The 20,717-nt window shown below is 44.2% G+C and overlaps 3 protein-coding genes across 8 annotated transcripts in view; 2 read left to right on the forward strand and 1 right to left on the reverse strand.

Moving 5' to 3' along the window:
* Positions 1-6,272, forward strand: part of LOC109897090 (putative transcription factor p65 homolog) — a 22,320-nt gene extending 16,048 nt beyond the window's left edge. For both annotated transcript variants that reach the window (XM_020491623.2, XM_020491622.2), the window contains exons 5-11: positions 23-114; positions 585-719; positions 898-1,002; positions 1,514-1,729; positions 1,854-1,928; positions 2,031-2,105; positions 2,278-6,272. In XM_020491623.2, coding sequence (XP_020347212.1) covers positions 23-114; positions 585-719; positions 898-1,002; positions 1,514-1,729; positions 1,854-1,928; positions 2,031-2,105; positions 2,278-3,056 — 1,477 coding nt within the window. In that variant the 3' untranslated portion in view covers positions 3,057-6,272. The remainder of the gene's footprint in view (positions 1-22; positions 115-584; positions 720-897; positions 1,003-1,513; positions 1,730-1,853; positions 1,929-2,030; positions 2,106-2,277) is intronic.
* LOC109897096 (UPF0696 protein C11orf68 homolog) lies at positions 6,088-12,753 on the reverse strand. 4 transcript variants are annotated; one of them, XM_031832462.1, is made up of 4 exons: positions 12,686-12,720; positions 12,389-12,492; positions 11,566-11,682; positions 6,088-7,480 (listed from the first exon to the last, which is right to left on the reverse strand). In XM_031832462.1, exon 4 carries the CDS (start codon positions 7,411-7,413, stop codon positions 6,634-6,636), a length of 780 nt encoding a protein of 259 aa, XP_031688322.1. In that variant the 5' UTR covers positions 7,414-7,480; positions 11,566-11,682; positions 12,389-12,492; positions 12,686-12,720; the 3' UTR covers positions 6,088-6,633. The 4 variants fall into 4 exon arrangements, with proteins under 4 accessions (XP_031688322.1, XP_020347222.1, XP_020347224.1 ...); XM_020491633.2 differs by lacking the exon at positions 12,389-12,492 and having other exon boundaries at positions 12,686-12,753; XM_020491635.2 differs by having other exon boundaries at positions 12,389-12,720.
* Positions 12,754-12,782: 29 nt separating this feature from the next.
* On the forward strand, positions 12,783-18,779 carry LOC109897097 (dr1-associated corepressor-like). 2 transcript variants are annotated; one of them, XM_031832464.1, is made up of 8 exons: positions 12,786-12,863; positions 12,997-13,233; positions 15,654-15,726; positions 16,051-16,144; positions 16,283-16,405; positions 16,535-16,625; positions 16,813-16,901; positions 17,302-18,779. In XM_031832464.1, the coding sequence occupies exons 2-8, from the start codon at positions 13,192-13,194 to the stop codon at positions 17,471-17,473; spliced, it is 684 nt and encodes a 227-aa protein (XP_031688324.1). In that variant the 5' UTR covers positions 12,786-12,863; positions 12,997-13,191; the 3' UTR covers positions 17,474-18,779. The 2 variants fall into 2 exon arrangements, with proteins under 2 accessions (XP_020347227.1, XP_031688324.1); XM_020491638.2 differs by having other exon boundaries at positions 12,783-13,233.
* The last annotated feature ends 1,938 nt before the right edge of the window (positions 18,780-20,717 follow it).

Consider the following 20,717-nt stretch of genomic DNA (forward strand, 5'->3'; position numbering starts at 1 on the left):
TCCTCTCACTGTCTGATCTCAGTTTTCAGAACCTGGGCATTCAGTGTGTGAAGAAAAAGGATGTGAACGAAGCAGTTTCCTGTAGACTGCAGACCCAAAACAACCCCTTCAACAGTGAGTACAGACAGACACACACACACACAGTCGGTCCATTGTCATAACATTGACTGTTATGCACATATTAACTCATCCAATCTCATTTTCATGTTTTGTTAACATTGGTTTAATCCAATAATATTGTGTGAATAGTAATGTATTTGTCCTCTGTGACCATGACACGATACAGTCAATGCTAGCGCTGGGAATTGCCAGAGACCTCATGACCTCATACTATCACGATACTTATGTGCCGATACGATGTTTTGTGATTCTCACGATTCTATATATATTGCGTTTGATACTGCGATTTTATTGCAATTTGATGTTACAAACATATTGCTCACTATATGTTTGCTGTAGCATGAGAAAAATATTGAGATATGTAACTATAGATTTTTGTTTTATCACTTGTCAATGCCAGATAGCCAATCCCAGATGCCACACCCTTTGGCTTTGTGACTGACTGTGTTGTGTTTTGGCGGTAGTTCCCGAGGCGAAGGTGTGGGAGGAGGAGTTTGACCTGAATGCAGTGAGGCTTTGTTTCCAGGCCTCGATCACTCTACCTACCGGTGAACTTCACCCTCTGGAGCCCGTGGTGTCTCAGCCCATCTACGACAATAGTGAGTCTGCCACACACACACACTCACTGAGTACACACTAGCTCCCTCATCTGTCACTGTTCTGTCCAGGATGTTCCTGTTCCACTGTTTACTCTGTCCGTTTCACTCATTTATAAACGAACTAGACAGGTGCTGTGGCCCTTTAACGCTCCGTCACTCCCATCTCTCTCTCTCACAGGAGCACCCAACACAGCAGAATTGAAGATCTGTCGAGTGAACAGAAACTCTGGGAGCTGCAGAGGAGGGGACGAGATCTTCTTACTCTGTGACAAAGTGCAAAAAGGTTTGTCTGACACAAACACTCCAATTGTTGTTGGTGCTATTGTGTTGAGCCTGTTATTTTTTGCCTTCATTCAACGGCTTTGTTCTCCTGTTAGTGTGTGGACTCTTTTGAAGTTCCTCTTTGCCAGACATCCATTTGAAATCATGGTGTATAAGCCCACTGGTAACCACTTACTTAATTGACACTCATTTGAAATCATGGGTGTATAAATCCACTGGTAACTATTTACTTAACTGACACCCATTTGAAATCATTGTGAATAAGCCTACTGGTAACCACTTAGCTAATTGAGACTCATTTGATAGTATTGCCTATAAGCCCACTTAATTGTTCAAACGTAGAACTAAGGGACTATTATCTCCTCTCTGTATTACATGAAACTGTGGGCTACCAATTATGTTGTTACAAAATATTACCAGGTCAGCTGGACTGGCGCTGAATGAATTCTCCCAGCCAGAAACTCACCTCCTCCTTCCCATCCCTGCTTCCACCCTCTTTGTTCCCTCCACAGAGGACATCGAGGTACGGTTCTTCCAGGACTCGTGGGAGGGGAAGGGCACCTTCTCCCAGGCGGACGTCCACAGGCAGGTGGCCATCGTGTTCCGTACCCCGCCCTTCTACGACACCAACTTGACCGAGCCAATCAAAGTGAAGATGCAGCTTCGCAGACCCTCGGACCGCGAGGTCAGCGAGCCAATGGACTTCCAATTCCTGCCCTCCGACCCAGGTCTCTTCCCTTTTCGTTACTATGATGACCCTTTTGGTTTCTTTTGGTGACACTCCTTTGTGCTGTGAGGTTGTCATGCAAAACCTTTCACACAAGCTAATTATTTAATTTTTTCACTGTACAGATGAATATAGACTGATAGAGAAGCGAAAACGGACAGAGGGAATGTTCCAGAATCTGAAGCTGGGGTCCATATCAGGTAGGTGTCGATAATGATCCATGTCTCTCACTGAACTAGACAGCTGTGTCATCTGATGGTTTTGGGGGAGTTAATGTGTGATGGTTTATGTTTGAATTCCAGGGGCCATGCCAGCAGAGAGGCCTTTCAACACTGCCAGAAGAACAGTCGCCGCCAAGCCAGCAGTTAGCCAGCCTGGTAAATCATCCTACTTATTTAGCTGTTTCTTCTTCATACAGTTAAGGGTGTTCTGTATGTAACATCAGTGGCCAGAAGTTAACATAGATAACTGTTTAGGGACCCTAAGTTAATTTGTAAATTCAACAGCATTGGGTAGGGGACAGTGGTATTGACTGTTTGTGTCTTGCAGTGAACCCAGTGGCGCCCCCTCGTGCCGCCTCTGTGAAGCCCCAGCCCTACTATGATAGCCCCCAGCCTGGCCAGCTGTTCCGAACCCAGCCCAAAGCAGAGCCCTCCTCCTCCACTCCAGCAGAGACCTGGAAGTTCCTCAACAGCCTGACCTTGGACTCCCAACACAAAGCCACCCCCGTGGCCCGATTCACCAACCCCCAGGCATCTGCAGCCACCTCACAGGCCTTCCCCACCGTCAACCTGTCGGACCTCCACGGCTTCACCTTCTCCACCTTCGCTAGTCCCCAGGAGCCAGTGAGCGCAGCCGCTACCCCAGAGCCCACCTCTACCTTCGGGGTCCAGGATTCCCAGTTCAGGGTGGATGGCCCCATGGTGGATGAGGAGCTACCCGAGTTCCCCAGCTTCTCAGAGGTCCACCAGTCAGGGACACTAGATAACATAAACATCGATGACTTCCAGGCTATGCTGGTCCAGAGTGGTCTGGCTGGAGAGGGGCCAGGGAACAGTAGGGTGTCGGTCTCTCAGGCACCCTGCCACTTACCTACCACCAACCCTGTGGTCAACAACAGCTGTGGCGGCAGCACCTGGATGAACTACCCCAACAGCATCGTGAACCTGCTCCAGAGCGAAGGCATGATCGACAGTTCTCCTGGCAACTCCAACCAGCCGGCCGCCCTCGACGACCTGGACGTCTTCAGCTCCATGGACGAAGACCGTCTCATGTCCATCCTAAACAGTGGCAACCAGGCCGGTTTCGTGTCCGGACATCAGACTTAAGAGACCTCTCTGATTTTACATATATTTTTACTGCAATACTACGTTTCTGTCCTCTTGCCTTTTGGAGACCCAGCTCCCTTCCAACCAAACTTCCCTTGTACTTATTGTAATGGACTACAAAGAAAATACATTTGGCTGGCTGATCGAGAATCAGATGGTGCTGTTTGCGCTCTTCTCTATGTGGATTGTGGACATGTTAATTGGGACAGCTGCAGAACCCTGCCTGTACTCAATGAACAGAGTGAATATGAGAGAGGGCTACAGGGAACCCTTGGTAACTGCCAGTTTGTGGGCAATCACGAGACCCAAGGATTTGTCACTTTTTGTCAACCCCTAAAGATACACCTCCACTGGGTTATGTATAAACCCAGGCTTGTATCTAGTCTCCAAAGGCAGTGGTATTAACTGCTGGTCCCTAAGAACTTCACAGTTTGAAATGTGTCTTCTTGAATCATTGTCAATGTATGGACTGGATAGTCCAGGTCCCGGTTTCCCGATAGCAATGGATCTTAGGCTGACGATGTTTTTAACACTGCATCTTTCTTACAACGCCTGAAGATGTAACATAGAGTACACAAAACATTAAGGACACCTGCTCTTTCCATTACATAGCCCAGGGATATTCAACTCTTAGCCTACGAGGTCCAGAGCCTGCTGGATTTCCTGTTCTACCTGATAATAATTGCACACACCTGGTGTCCCAGGTCTAAATCTCTCCCTGATTAGAGGGGAACAATGAAAAAATGCAGTGGCACTGGCTTTGAGGTCCAGAGTTGACCAGGTGAATGCTATGATCCCTTATTGAGGTCACTTGTTAAATCTACTTCAATCAGTGTATGAAAGGGAGGGGGACAGATAAAAGAAGGATTTATAAGCCTTGAGACATGGATTGTGTGTGTGTCAGAGGGTGAATGAGCAAGACAAGATTTCAGTGCCTTTGAACGGGGTATGGTAGGTGCCAGACGCACCGGTTTGTGTCAAGAACTGCAACGCGGCTAGGTTTTTCACAAGTTTCCCGTTTGTATCAAGAATGGTCCACCACCCAAATAAAATCCAGCCAATTTGTGCTGTCAAGTTGGAGATGTGCCAGGATCCCTGTGGAACGCTTTCGACACCTTGTAGTTGTGGTTGTTCTCCAAATAAGAATCCAAATGATTGCTCTGTCATCATCTATTATATTGTGCTTGTTTGTGTGCTATATGTTTTGTTGGACTCGAAGAATGTCAGAAGATTGATTTTGACCAGAAATCGGGTCATAATATTAACCTTGGCTTTCACAGCTTGTCATTTAGAACTGTAACATTTGTATGTGAAAGGGAAAATATTTCTCAAAAAGGGAATCATTTTTGCAAGCACAAAATAAGTTCCCAGTTTAGTTACCCAATCTAACAACCAATGAAAATCCTTAAAATGGTTGGTCGTCAAACTCATCCCACGGAGGGCCAAGTGGCTGCAGGTTTTCGCTCCTCCCATGTACTTGATTGATGAATTAAGGTCACTAATTAGTAAGGAACTCCCCTCACCCGATTGTCGAGGTCTTAATTGAAAGGGGGAAAAAAACCTGCAGGCCCTCCGTGAAATGACTGACATCCGATATATTTGTAGATGAGTGAGGCAGATGTCTATGCATTACAACCATTCAAAATTTAAATTGGAAGTGTATTACTAGCCTATAGTGTAGGTAGTATAATATCACTGTACTATAAAGACAAGAATACATTGAAATGACAATGTGCTTAGGCTTTAGATCACGTGTCACTCATTCCACGGAGGGCCGAGTGTCTGCGGGTTTTCGCTCCTTCCTTGTACTTGATTGATGAATTAAGGTTACTGATTAGTAAGGCACTGCACTCACCTGGTTGTCTACGGCTTCATTTAAAGGAAAAGCCGGCAGCTCTCAATGGAATGAGTGACACCCCTGCCTTAGGTGATAGGCGCGATATAGTACTCACCTTGGTGACATCTAAAATGTTATGTACAGTTTTACCATGTTAACATTAACTTGTCACTGTAATTTTCAATACATCTTTGGAAAAGGAAGGATATTGTTTATAGATGTCAGAAATTTAGCAGATGCACTGATATGCTTAGTAAAAAAGATTTGTTAGTTGAGTCGGTATCTCAAATATCATTTCCGCCCGTCAATTATGCTCATTCACAGTGTAGTTTGCTTTTAGGCCAGTGTGATACCATTACATTTTGCAGTATGGTATATGAACTTCAGCTGCAGTTCATTTTACATCAAATAAAACATGTTTAATTAAACCATAACTCCGTACTTAAGCCAATGCTGCCTCACTGAAAACAGACACTTGTATAATATTTTGTAGAAGTATATATATGCAGACAGAAAATGAGATTAATTGAAACATTTGGGTTTGCTAAGTGATTGTGGGAAGTGTAGTAGGCAACACGTACAATGTCCCTCAATACAGTATAAATAATCCTCTTAAGGAGCTGCCCCTTTAAAATGTTACCTAAAATGACATACCCAAATCTAACTGCCTGTAGCTCAGGACCTGAAGCAAGGATATGCATATTCTTGATACCATTTGAAAGGAAACACTTTGAAGTATGTGGAAATGTGAACTAGGAGAATAACACAGATCTGGTAAAAGTTGGTACAAAATAACGCATTGTTTATTTGTATTATGCTTTGAAATGCAAGAGAAAGGTCATGTATTATTCCAGCCCAGCCACAAGATTGCAGCAGTGTATGTGCAAAGTTGAAGACTGATCCAATGAACCATTGCATTTCTTAAATTTTGTATCAAGACTGCCCAAATGTACCTAATTGGTTTATTATTAACATTAAGTTCATAACTGCATTCTCCTCAAACAATAGCATGGTATTCTTTCACTGTAATAGCTACTGTAAATTGGATAGTGCAGTTAAATTCTTGTTAATCTAAGCTTTCTGCCAATATCAGATATGTCTATGTCCTGGGAAATTCTCATTAGCATACGTTAGCTCAACCGGTCCATGGGGAACCCACCGATCCTGTAGAGGATAACTGACAATACAACAGAATGTTTAAAATACATTTATTTGGCAATTGTTGTAATTGATAACATTGAGTACAAAACATAGAAGCCAAACAATGAAAGTGGTAAGACATTTTTATTACAGATACCTTGACATCTTTGTAAATGTTAAATGTACAGAATCACAATAAAACATGCATGTATTCAGTCACTGCATGACCAGTGACAAGCTCTAGTTTCAGAGTTGTGGATGGCAGCCGCACTACCAAATAAGTAGATTAAAGACTTGATTTACAACATTTTTGTTGAAGTAGTAAAACATTTTTGCTTGTATGTAGACAATGTAATCTGAATATTGAAGCACACTGTAATGAACTATGGCAAGAAATTATCTGAAATTAATTTCAGCACGATGGACAAGTCTGCTTCAAGATGTATAGGAAGGACTCAGAAATATTAAACCCCATACTTCGGGGAATTAACTGAACCCAAGTCAGAAGTACAGTACTGTACAACATAGTGTTGGACATATGCCATGAGTCAGGCTAAGTGCTTGTTTAGCAATAGCAAACTATCCTCCCACACTCCTTTCCTAGGTGACCTCCAGATTGGTGACTTTGTTGACGATGTGGGAACGTCGGGGCACACACTCCAGGTCGTACTTGCTCTCGTAGATTGTGGGGCAGAGATTCCAGCGGTTGTTGCGATAAATACCCAGGTAAGTGTAAACATCCGGCTTGAAGGACAGCGAGCACTTGACCCCCGTGGCCCGGATGACTGCATCCAGCCTCATCACCTCGTTCTCGTCTGTGAAGTCCTTGTTATAGGAACAGATGACGTGCTTACGGTCAGACTTGGGGTCGCGCGGGCTCACCTTGGTCTGGAAGATCTTCCCTTCCAGGGCTGCTCTGGCCACACACTCCCAGGCATGGTCCACCTTGAAGCCTGAGTCCAGGTGCATCAGCCACTTGCCGGTGAGCACCCCGTGATTCAGTGCCAGTTCCTTCACCGTCTGGAAGGTGATGGTTCTCCCGCTGGTCAACAGCCTCTCCCAGCTCGCCTGGAGTCCAGTGATGTCCCCTGTGGCAGGGCAGTGGTCCGGGCCCAACACAGCAATCCACCCCACAGGTCCCTTACCACCCTCCTCGTCCCCAAAGCGCCCCACCTGGGATGGCCTGTTGGTCTCCAGCCAGCCGTCAAACTCAGCTGCAGGCGTTTTGCGAGAGTCAAATATGATCCAGGGGTCCATGTCTGCAGCCATGGACTCTGCTGCATAGCTCTCTGCTGCATAGCTCTCTGCAGATAATGGCTCTAGGTTCTCCACCTCTGCCCCCTCCTTTGGGACATCTTCCTCCACCTGAACATCCTCCATGGTGGAATCTCAATAAGGAGTTCCTGGGATGGGTTCTCAGCAATGGTCAAATGGGTGCACAATTCTCCTGTAGATAAGCATGGATGTTAGTTTGAGTATGAAAAGTTATAAAACCTTGTTCATGAGAACACTGCCTTTGCACTCATCCCGAACAAGCATACAACAGAGCATGGAAAGCCCACAATGATCTCGTACAACCAAAGATAACTGTTTAACAAAGCTAGGCCAAAACAGCTAGCAAGCTCGTTAGCTTGGATAAATGTTTAGAACTCTGTATTTACATTTTACTTGCATGAACAGAGCAACTTACAGTATAGTAATGAAATGTTTCTGTACTAAGGTAGCTGACCAGCTAGCAATGTTTAAGCCTGCTCAAGTCTCCATGATTTCAATGTCGCTAGCAAAACTTTGAAACACACTGTATACAAAATAGCATGCAGCCTCGAACGGTACCCAAGCAAAAAAAGTCCTCACTGTCAACTGCATTTATTTTCAATAAACGTATTAACATGTGTAAATATTTGTATGAACATCACAAGTTTCAACAACTATGACAAACTGAACAAATTACACAGACATGTGACTAACAGAAATGGAATGATGTGTCCTTGAACAAAAGGGGGGGGGGCAAAATCAAAAGTCAGTCAGTATCTGGTGGCCACCAGCTGCATGAAGTACTGCAGTGTATCTCCTCATGGACTGCACCAGATTTGCCAGTTCTTGCTGTGAGATGTTACCCCACTCTTCCACCAAGGCACCTACAAGGGGGGAAATGGCCCTAGCCCTCACCCTCCGATCCAACAGGTCCCAGACGTGCTCAATGGGATTGAGATCCAGGCTCCTCGCTGGCCATGGCAGAACACTGACGTTCCTTTCTTGCAGGAAATCACGCACAGAACGAGCAGTATGGCAGGTGGCATTGTCATGCTGGAGGATCATGTCAGGATGAGCCTGCAGGAAGGGTACCACATGAGAGAGGAAGATTTCTTCCCTGTAACGCACAGCGTTGAGATTGCCTGCAATGACAACAAGCTCAGTCTGATGACGCTGTGACACACCGCCCCAGACCATGACAGACCCCCCCCCACTTCCAAATCGATCCCTCTCCAGAGTACAGGCCTCGGTGTAACGCTCATTCCTTCGACAATAAATGCAAATCTGTCCACCACCCCTGGTAAGACAAAACCGCAACTCGTCAGTGAAGACCCCTGCCAGTTGGTCAGCACATGCCCGGAGCACACGTCCTGGTAATCTGTCTGGCCCCACAGCCTTGTGTATGTTGACCTGTTTAAAGGTCTTACTCACGTTGGCTACAGAGAGCGTGGGGCAGCAGGGTAGCCTAGTGGTTAGAGCATTGGCCTAGTAACCGGAAGGTTGCAAGTTCATACCCCCGAGCTGACAAGGTACAAATCTGTCGTTCTGCCCCTGAACAGGCAGTTAACCCACTGTTCCTAGGCCGTCATTGAAAATAAGAATTTGTTCTTAACTGACTTGCCTAGTTGAATAAAGGTAAAATAAAAAAACAGTCGTCCGCTCTCTCCAGAGATGTTTGATCGGGTTCAAGTCCGGGCTTTGGCTGGCCCACTCAAGGACATTCAGAGACCCGAAGCCACTCCTGCTTTGTCTTGGCTGTGTGCTTAGGGTTGTTGTCCTGTTGGAAGGTGAACCTTCATCCCAGTCTGATGTCCTGAGTGTTCTGGAGCAGGTTTTCAACAAGGATCTCTGTACTTTGTTAATCCTTCCCTCGATCCTGACTAGTCTCCCAGTCCCTGCCTCTGAAAGAAAACATCCCCACAACATGATTCTTCCGCCACCATGCTTCACCGTAGGGATGGTGTCAAGTTTCCTCCAGATGTGATACTTGGCATTCATGCCGAAGAGTTCAATCTTGGTTTCATCAGACCAGAGAATCTTATTTCTCATGGTCTCGGAAGCCTAAGGTGCCTTTTGGTGAACTCCAAGCAGGCTGTCATGTGCCTTTTACTGAAGAGTGGCTTCCATCTGGCCACTCTACCATAAAGGCCTGATTGGTGGAGTGCTGCAGCAATAGTTGTACTTCTGGAAGTTTCTCCCATCTCCACAGAGGAACTCTCGAGCTCTAACAGAGTGACCATCGTATTCTTGGTCACCTCTCTGACCAAGGCCATTCTCCCCCGATTGGTCAGTTTGGCCGGGCAGGCCAGCTCTAGGAAGTGTCTTGGTGGTTCCAAACTTCTTCCATTTAAGAATGATGGAGGCCCCTGTGTTCTTAGGGACCTTCAATGCTGCAGGAATGTTGGTACCCTTCTCCAGATCTGTGCTGACACAATCCTGTCTCAGAGCTCTACGGACAATTCCTTCGACCTCATGGCTTGGTTTTTGCTTTGACATGCACTGTCAACTGTGGGATCTTTATAGACAGGTGTGTGCCTTTCCAAATCATGTCCAATCAATTGAATTAATTCAGTCTGGCTGTTGTGCAGACCATATTCTCGCCAGATGTACTCTTGCTTCTGTACACAGCTGTAAATTAGAAAAAAAGACCCCTTAAAGTATGCGAATATCATTCTTTGAATTGATTGGACTTCAATCAAGTTGTAGAAACATCTCAAGGATGATCAATGGAAACAGGTAGCGCCTGAGCTAAATTTCAAGTCTCATAGCAAAGGGTCTGAGTACTTATGTAAACAAGGTATCGTTAAAAAAAAAAAAATTATACATTTGCAAACATTTCTAAAAACCCATTCCACTTTGTCATTATGGGGTATTGTGTCTAGATTGTATTAAATAAAACAATTTCCGAAGCATTAAATAAAACAATTTCCTAAGCATTTTACAAGGACGTAACAAAATGTGGAAAAAGTCATGGGGTCTGAATACTTTCTAAAGGCACAGTATATACTGAAACACTCTGAGATGTTCGTATCCAGTGGAAACTAAGAGTTGGTGTTAACTGTAAGTACAACAAAACTAATAACCCTAGCTACACACTGCAACAAGGCAGTGTAATAGCTAAAGTGAGTTTCCAAGGGAAACTAGGATAGTTACTCTGTAACCTACAGTAAGTAGTTCAACAGAAAAACGATAGTAAACCCAGCTACACACTGTAGAAAAACTCAGATAGTTGTTTCAATTAAGGGGTATTTACAGTGTACTGTAAATTAGTGCAACAGAACTATAGTAAAAACAGCTACACACTGAAACCCTTAAGTGTAATAGATTACTGTAAAACAGAAGAAAAAAAAATCACAACCCAGCAATTACGTTAAAAAAAAAGAAAGTGTAATCTCACTATGGCCGGGCTAACAAATTTAGCCCAATACTGGAAAATGAAGCCAAAAGTATTATTACTGTGTCTATAGTAAACACGGTACAATAGTATAGAATGGGACCTACAGTATCATACTTAGTCTCATTATCTGAAGGCGAGCTGAATGGCTGTAGCTTTCGGTGTGGAAAACTCAAGCCAACAGTGTGAACCGCCTGACCATGAAGGGGCATGGCATTCTACCTCACATGTTTATAGCTTATTTCTTGCTTTATACGTGGGGGTGCTGGTTGGCAGGACTTCAGGAAAGTGTGTTTATAACTGTGCTTAGTCCTACAATGGTCACCTCTCGTTAAGCTAGCTACTTTGCATAGCTCGTTCACCGTGGAACACACAAGAGTCTAGGCAACATGGCTGCGCCCTGTGAAGGATGAAACGGTGCACCTCGCATCACCTAGTTCACGCAGGGGAAAACTGCAAGCCCACCAGAGCGAAACAAACAGTCTCAATCTTGTGGGGTAAACACAGTCCCCGAAGCCGAAGGCTATTACCGGGAGGGTTCCGGGGACAGACAAGTCACAGACAGCTAAGACAAACCCTCAGCGCTGCAATACTGGTAGACAAAACAGAGTATCGCACAGGTCAGTACACTGTCTCAAGTAAAAAAATAAAAAACCCAAACTAGATGGCACAAGCCATTCTGTGTGGGGGGACAGCAGAGCACCCTGATGCTGGTCCAAGATATTGAATAGCTGCAGGTATACTTCCACACTAACAGAGAACTTACCATGCAAATCCTCTGGAATGAGCCAATAAAAGGAAGAGGGTCAGCCGCAGTACTACCTGGTACTAATCTGAAATTCTGGCTGCATTTTAATTGCATAAAAGACAAACCCTCCACTTACCCTTGTGGGAATCCTCGCTGCAATCTTTTCCACCGGTCCAAACAATTAGCCAAGCAAGGGAAGTTGGCCCCTCAGCCCTCGTTTGTGATAGAGTGTAAGATTCTGTTACTTCAGGGCCTAAAACGTTCCATAATTAAATTTGAAGATTAAGTCACCCAAAACTTAAAACCAACATCAAGTCACCATACAATTGTAAGTAAAAACGAATCTAAAGTTCAAGATTGTGCTACTAATACAAACACGTAATGACGTTTGTTTAGCTTTTGGAAATGCAAGCTAGCACATACAACTTTCCCCTGACAACACACATTGTAATTTCCGATTTACCCGATATCGTCGGATGGCTAGTATTCGATGTCTGCGGATGGTTTGTCATCTAGCCATGACATGAAATACAATCAAAATTGACTGAGCGCATATAAAAGCACACAGCTACTGGTGGTTCCATGAACGAAAACATCCGTGGGACTAACTTTAGGCCAAGGTCGACCATTTAAAATTAATACCCTCTGCCAGCGCACCTTGCCCTGCAAGTGTCAACTCATCATGCCTCATGTTATCATAAGTATCCACTTCATTTGAGGGCTGACGGGGGAAGGTGTGTGTTGTGTTTGGAATGCAGCCAGTTGGTGTCTTTTATGTGTTTGGACTGAAACATCTTACTCGGACTGTATCCTGCCGCTTGAAATAATACCACACTGGAGTGATCCAATATAGTGCTACATAACACACACACACACATGAGTCTAGACAAGATAACTGCGCCTTGTGACACCTAGTTCATTCTCAGGGAGAACTGCAAGCCCGCCGAAATTACACATACCGTCTCCGGATCTTGTGGGGTAGGCGCGGTCCCCGAACCCGAGGGCTATGACCAGGGGGGTTCTGGTGGACAGACAACTAAGACAAACCTTCTGCACCACAATACTGGATATACCAAATAAAGTATCGCCCAGGTTAGTAATAAAAACAAGGACGAAAATCAAACGAGATAGCACAAACTAAACCGAGTGGGGGGACAGCAGCGCAGCATGATGGAGAGGCTAGCTAGCTGCTCCAAGCTATTGAATAGCTGCGGGTATTACTTATGCGCTTATACACTAACATAGAGCTCTCTTACCAAACGAATCCTCGCTGGAATGAGACGAGAAAATGAAGAGATGGAAGTAGTGCGCCGACAGTTATTTAAGGGTGTCAGCCGCAGCACTACCCGGTACACCAGACTAATCTGAAATTCTTACTCGGGGTGTATCCTGCCGCACGGACGGAGTGATCCAATATAGTGCCACATTACAATTGTATCATGCACTTTTAGCTTTTTGTCACGTATAGCTTGCAATGTTGCATTTTACCTCAACACGGCAGTCATTTGATAATAATCAATCTGTGTTTGTTTATTATGTCAAACCCGCGTGCTGTCTATTTGACCAGACCAGACAGTGTGCAGGTTTAGGCGAGAGACCTACGGAACGGGAGACCCTGCGGAACATCTCGAGAAGACGACGTTGCTACGTGCTAGGCTAGCTAGGAGCCAACGATAGATACCCACTTAGGTGCGTGTTGGAGGGACATATAATAACACACCATTGAAGATTGTTTTAAGTTAACTAGCACGGTTACTCAATAATGCCCAGCAAAAAGAAGAAATATAACGCCAGATTCCCTCCGGTAAGTTGATACTTTGTTTGCTAATCAGTTAGCTAACGGTAATGATCTAGCTAAATATGAGCTGGGACTGCCAACGCGTTTGCTAATTAGCTTGCTAATGTTTGCTAAAACAGTGCACCCATGAATGGGATTTGGGCTTGGTTGCTAGCTAGTTTGCAATACAAGAAGACAAAACTAACTAGTTACTTAGTAGCTAGCTAGCTAGAGCTGTATCGTTCGACATGTTATCTAGCTAATGTGGTAACGAGTTAGCCAGCCACTATTTAGGTGAGGGTGGCCATTAAAAATGCATTGCTGTCTAGCGTGGTCATTGTTATTTGCAAGCTTGCCATCTGTGCTGAGAGACTTGGATTAATTATTGACCAAAATCAGTATTACCATGTTAGGTTGGGATTTGCATCAAGATAAGTGACACATCTTGTATGGAAAATAAGAGGATGTTGCTAGCTAGTATAATGACTAAGTGGTCAGCAAACCAGTCCCCCTATGAATGTCATGATACCTGCTGCCGCTACTCACTCAGTCAACCAATGAACATTTATTAATAAAGCCCATTTTACATCAGCAGTTGTCACAAAGTGCTTATACAGAAACCGAGCCTAAAACCCCAGAGGGCAAGCAATGCAGTTTTAGAATCACGGTGGCTAGGAAACACTCCTTAGAAAGGCTGGAACCTAAAGAGAAACCAGGCTCTGGGGGGTGGCCAGTCCTCTTCTGGCCACCCCAGAAGGTAGAGATGATAAAAGTAAATGGCCACTAATACCAGATTGTTCTTCAAGATGTTCATAGATGACCAATAGGGTCAAATAATAATCCCAGGTCAGCACCTCATGAGTAAATGTCAGTTGGCATTTTCATAGCTCAGCATTCAGAGGTCGAGACAGCAGGTGCAGTAGAGGGAGTGAGGTAGCTAGATGGCTTTGTAGATGAACTCCCTGTCTTGAGATGAGCCAAAACAGACTGGGCTGAAACCAAGTAGGTGCATGGTGGTCTCTAGCTAGGTGAACTTGGTAGGAGAATAACAGGTACAGCTTCAAAAGAAATAGGCCTGTAGATTATATAATCGTCACCATAACAAACAACTAGCTCCCAGTTCTAGTGTGGTATTATTAGCTACCTATCAAGATTGTCACCATGTTACGCTCTGCATGACTTCTGCTCATTACCTAAATCCTCAGGTGTTGCAAACAGATGGGCCAGCATTTCACAAACTCTGTCCTTGGGACCCCAAGGGATGCATGTTTTGGGTTTTGCCCCAACTCTACACAGCTGATTCAAATGATCAAAGCTGGATGATTATTTGAATTGGCTGTGTAGTGCCAGGGCAAAAAAACAAAACGTGCACAAAGTTTGGGAAACCCTGGGTTTTATTATTATTATTTTTATTTATATATTCACCTTTATTTAACCAGGTAGGCTAGTTGAGAACAAGTTCCTATTTACAACTGCGACCCGGCCAAGATAAAGCATAGCAGTGTGAACAGACAACAGAGTTACACATGGAGTTAACAAGTCAATAACACAGTAGAAAAAAAAGAGAGTCTATATACATTGTGTGCAAAAGGCATGAGGAGGTAGGCAAATAATTACAATTTTGCAGATTAACACTGGAGTGATAAATGATCAGATGGTCATGTACAGGTAGAGATACTGGTGTTCAAAATAGCAGAAAAGTAAATAAATATAAACAGTATGGGGATGAGGTAGGTAAATTGGGTGGGTTATTTACCAATAGACGATGTACAGCTGCAGCGATCGGTTAGCTGCTCAGATAGCAGATGTTTGAAGTTGGTGAGGGAGATAAAAGTCTCCAACTTCTCCAACTTTTTTTTTTCAATTCGTTCCAGTCACAGGCAGCAGAGAACTGGAACGAAAGGCGTCCAAATGAGGTGTTGGCTTTAGGGGTGATCAGTGAGATACACCTGCTGGAGCGCGTGCTACGGGTGGGTGTTGCCATCGTGACCAGTGAACTGAGATAAGGCGGAGCTTTACCTAGCATGGACTTGTAGATGACCTGGAGCCAGTGGGTCTGGCGACGAATATGTAGCGAGGGCCAGCCGACTAGAGGTTGTACAGGTCACAGTGGTGAGTGGTATAAGGTGCTTTAGTAACAAAACGGATGGCACTGTGATAAACTGCATCCAGTTTGCTGAGTAGAGTATTGGAAGCTATTTTGTAGATGACATCGCCGAAGTCGAGGATCGGTAGGATAGTCAGTTTTACTAGGGTAAGTTTAGGCCTATGCGTTGCACATTCAGCCATTGCTGTCTGTAGCCTAGTTTCCTTGTCATCTAACCACTGTCAATGTGCTGTTCATGTGTGGTTGATTGATTGATCAATTAGTACAGTCATGCAAATGCTTAATAGCGGTATAATCTTTAAAGCGCTCTTTCACTGACGTTTTCCCATTCCTCTTACAGGCCAGGATTAAGAAGATCATGCAGACTGATGAAGAGATAGGCAAAGTGGCTGCCGCAGTTCCTGTCATCATATGTATCCTTATCAGGCCCGAGAGCTTCACCTGGCTGTATTTCTTTGCATGTTTCAAGTAACTGCATTTCAAAAATGTGTTTATTTGCCAATGACAATATGGAGATTTAGCTTATAGGGTAATTGTTTGGGATTGTGTTGTGCAGTTGAATGAAATTAATTTGACCCACTGTTTTGAGGGTTTGTTGGCCTAGTAACAGTCTAGTGTTCACTCTTGAGTAGTTGTGAAATATCTAACTGTAATTCAGTAATTGAAGACAAGAAAACATGGCTGCCTGTTCCTGTCGGCTAGTGGCTACTTTTCCCTTTTCTTAATTCAACCACCAGCACGAGCTCTGGAGCTGTTCCTGGAGTCTCTCCTGACGAAAGCCTGTCAAGTCACCCAGTCCCGGAACGCAAAAACAATGACAACGTCACACTTGTAAGTCATTTATTCAGTTATCAGTGTTGGTCACAAAAGTTAGTAGGACTACAGATCGTAATGGTCAGCATTCTTGCCTATCAGTGCTTTTGGATCTCTGGAAAAGTAATGTTTTAAACAATGTGTGTCTGTGTGCAGAAAACAGTGCATTGAGCTGGAGCAGCAGTTTGACTTCCTGAAGGACCTGGTAGCAGCAGTGCCAGACATGCAGGGCGAGGGAGAGGAGAACCACGCAGAGGGGGGGGAAAAAGGTGCACGCAGGTAACGTACACTGAATGATACCCACTGTTGACTTGGATAGGATATGACTGATTGCCTCCTAAAGTTTTGGTCAATGGAAAATGTGAATTATGAAATCTTAACTTTATGTTCTTACTTGGTGTCCTGCAGAGGTCGAAAGCCGGGGTCAGGCCGCAAGAACGGAGGAGCCCGCTCCAAGGGAAAAGACAAGAAGCTATCAGACACAGAGTCGGAGCAAGAGGTCGGTGTTGACCTTTCATTTGGCAGTCACTAAACACAACCTTACCTTCGGTAACAGTAACCTTGTATTGGGGGAAATGTTAGTTAGTTTGGCTAGGTGGCCAGTTTAAGTTATATCAGGTGTGATGGGGAAGAGTTTTGAGAGGGAAGAGTGTGGCTTATTTAGCTTTTTGTTGACATGGCAACAGGATGACTCTGAGGATAGCGAGACAGATGGGGATGAGGAGGACGGTTCTCAGTCAAGCACAAACCTGCAGCCACAATCCCGATTCCACAGGTAAACACGCACTGCCTGCCACTCCAGTATCCCTGTAAATTGTAAATATGGTTTTGGGACTGACCCTGTATATAGCTTACTTACTTTCTACTGTTGTTATTATTTCTATTTCACTTGTGTTTTTGTTCTACTCTTTGTGCTACTGATATTGATTACTGTGTTGTTGGGAAAGAGCAAGAAAGGCATTTCACTGTACTGGTGCACGTGGCAATAAAAACTTGAAATACACACACACACACACACTGAAGTGAAGCAGATATTTGCTTTTCTGGGTGGTGTCCAGTAGAGTAAAAATCTGTTGATACTTGGACAAGTTCAATGATTACTTCTCAATTACAAAACGTTTCAACAATGTTTTCCACATCCAGAACATGACTCTTCTCTCTGTTGTGTGACACAGCCCAGACACCATACCACCTCAGTACCTCCACATGGGCACCGCACAGGGGGGCCTGGCCATGTCCCTAGGCTCCTTTGCCCCCCACCCCTCGCTGATGGGCACCGCACCCCCGCCTCCCCCATCCATGCCGCACAAAGACGATGACGACGACGATGAAGACTATGACTCTTAGCTCCCCCCGCTCTTTTTTACCTTTCATTTTCTCATAAGTTGTTCTCTTGTTTGGCTGCATTGACAAAGAGTTGGGTCTGGGGAAACGCTCACATGCAGCTCATTGTTCAGGAAAAGGCTACAACTGTCAGTAAGGCTCGTAGACATGACAGCTGCCACCACTGAAGATGAGAGTAATCGGTTGTATATTATGTTTTAATTATAATTTTTTTCTTATTTTATTGTGGAGAGAATTTGAACCAGGTTGTTTTTTTAAGACAGGTGGTCGTTCTATTTGGACTACACACACAAAAACCAGTTGATGCGTCAAAGGCTCTGGCCTGGCCTAAGGACAGGTTTGATTATTCAGTCCCATTGTAGTTTGCACTTTGGTTATTCTCTCTCTGTGTTTTCTGTTTGCGACATTGGTGTTCAAAGAACATATCACTCCATTTCCGCTTTCAATGTCTGCTCAAGTTAGTTTGTGGATCTCAACCGAACCCCTGCGCAGCCTAACAGCCTCATAGAATACTGTACACACAGACACCTACTTGATGATTTCAGAGCAGCAGTAAGTCATATTTTAAAAGTGATCAGCACTTACCTATAGGAAAAGGAGATGAGGTTTATTGTCTGTGAGGATTATCATGAATTTGGCAGAGTGGCAGGTCATCCTCTCCAACTAGTTTGATTGTTAGGCTACATAGGCCCTCAACAAATGGGTAAGGAGATGTATTTTACGAAAGGTTATGAATTCTTGTCAATGCATTTTTTTCCCTTTTTAATTAAACTTTTTATGACAATTTATCCTCATGAAGACCTTGACCGTTTGCTTACTTCAACCATATTCAAATGTAATTATGCTAATGTTTACAACTCCAATGGGATGTTCTTGTTTGTTCATTTGAAATTTGGGTGACAAGTCACTACTTTGGAGGTATGACATGAAATAGGATGTTTTGTTACTCCCCCCCCCCAAAAAAATCTCTTGAAGACAAAAGTGTCTGTGCTGGCTATTCTTATCTGAAAGATACTGTGACGCTCCTGAAGCATAACTTTGTTTTTAAAGTTGTTAAACCCCTACCCCTTCTCACCTATAATTTGTTTTCAAGAAGATATCGTACCCCCCCCCCACTTGGAATAAAATGAGCCTTTGTATTACGTGTTGTTCTTTCTCTCTTTTTAGATTGTTTTAATGTCTGTCTTGATATGAAATGTTTAAAGGTAGGCAGTTAAACTTGATGCTGTATGTAAACTTTAACATTCTTTTTATTTTGTATGGGTGAAATAAAGTTCAGATTTCAATAAAACACTGCTAACTTTTTCAATTGTTTTAATTTTGTTTTACATAACTGCATGAGATGTTTTACCAAACAATTCTGTGACATTACAAGCCATGATGCTATTTGCTATTGAGGCCATTGAACCTGGCAATGAACTGAATTCCATTGCCACATAAGCAAAACGTTGCACACAGCTTCACCGTAGTGTAAAATGTCCTTTGTGTTCAACCCCACCCTGCTACCCACATTCTCTTGGCTTCACATTCCTATATGGAAAACCTATATTTCTCTAAACAGCCTTCATGTCTCCAAAGACTTCCTGAGGGGTGTGCCAGACTCTCAGGCATGGATATAAGAAATGGCCAAGCCGACCATGCATTAGTTGTCAGTACTCCTATGACGTGTATAAACTTTTAAACAATGGCCGTTTGTCACCATAGCTGATGTATGTTTTTGCCTGTCAAGGCCATGTCATCAACAGAGTAGGCAAGGTGATTGAAGTGCAGGCCAGCACAGGTCTGATCTGTGGGAGAGGTTTATTTGATTAGACACAGAGAGGAAATAGTCTTTCTATTGTAACTCTGTGCACTGTTTACTCCCCTTCCCCTCCTCCCTCCTTATCTTCTGAGTTTGCTTTCATATTGTAAATGTAGCATTAGGCCTGTCTTAGCCACCAGGCCACAAAAACAACTGCATCCTTCCTGCACAAGCAACAAGTCGGTGCTGGGTAGCATGGGGTGGGGGATAAATTTTTTAAATTTAACTAGATTATTATTATTTACAATGATGGCCTACTGGGGAACAGTGGGTTAACTGCCTTGTTCAGGGGCAGAATGACATATTTGTACCTTGTCAGCTCTGGGATTCGATCCAGCAACTTTTCGGTTACTGGCCCAACGCTCTAACCGCTAAGCTACCTGTCGCCTCGATAAATGGGATGGGGGATACATGTGGTGGAAGATGCATGGGTGGTGTTTGGTGGGGGAGTTGACTTTAGGAAGCAGCGGAGCAACAAGCACCTACCACGGGGCAGGGAAGCTATTAAAGACCAACACTGTTTCCACATAGCAGCACACAGCAAAGGTGCCCCCTCCCCCATCTACACTACAGTAATGACAAGGACAATTATCCCTGTTTCATATGACTGTATGATCAACCACAATATTATTTGAGACTATGTAACCCATTATAGGCCTCATGAACTCAATGACGATGTTTATATGCCAACATTTGCACATTGGACCGGCCCACTAATTTGCCCCAAGGTAAAGAACAGCCTCGATTCGTTGGGTCAGGGACTATACAAGGTGTTGAAAGTGTTCCACAGGGATGTTGGCCCATGTTGACTCCAAAGCTTCCCACAGTTGTGTCAAGTTTGCTGGATGTCCTTTGGATGGTGTACCGTTCTTGATACACGGGAAACTGTTGAGCGTGAAAAACCCAGTAGCGTTGCAGTTCTTGACACACTCAAACCGGTGCTCCTGGCACCTACCAACATACACTTACATATTTTGTATTGCCCATTCACCCTCTGACTGGCACACATACACAAGTCATGTCTCAATTGTCTCAAGGCTTAAAAATCCTTATTTTACCTGGATTCACCTGGTCAGTCTGTCACGGAAAGAGCAGTACACTCAGTGTATAACCTCATCCAGTTGTGACACTTGGCCCATAACAATTAGCGGCCCAATGACAATAAGGCTCCCTTGTGCGACATGCGTATTTATTTGGCACTCAGATATTCAAGTAAACCTCAAATGCAGAACACGGGTATTAGGAATTAGTCCGCATATTACTGCCTACTCCATCCTCTCTCGACCAGAGCGAGTTGTTGCGTTGTTTCTCTAATCTGGGCGCAGGGGTATATTCGCCGATTTTGTTGCAAAACGTTTCGTCTGTTGCAACAAAACCGTTTACTCCAAACGGGAAAGGTTTGACAACGAAAACGAGAGCTTCTATTGGACAAATTCAGGTAGGTCC

This window comes from Oncorhynchus kisutch, linkage group LG9 (assembly GCF_002021735.2).
Source record: "Oncorhynchus kisutch isolate 150728-3 linkage group LG9, Okis_V2, whole genome shotgun sequence".
Taxonomy (NCBI): domain Eukaryota; kingdom Metazoa; phylum Chordata; class Actinopteri; order Salmoniformes; family Salmonidae; genus Oncorhynchus; species Oncorhynchus kisutch.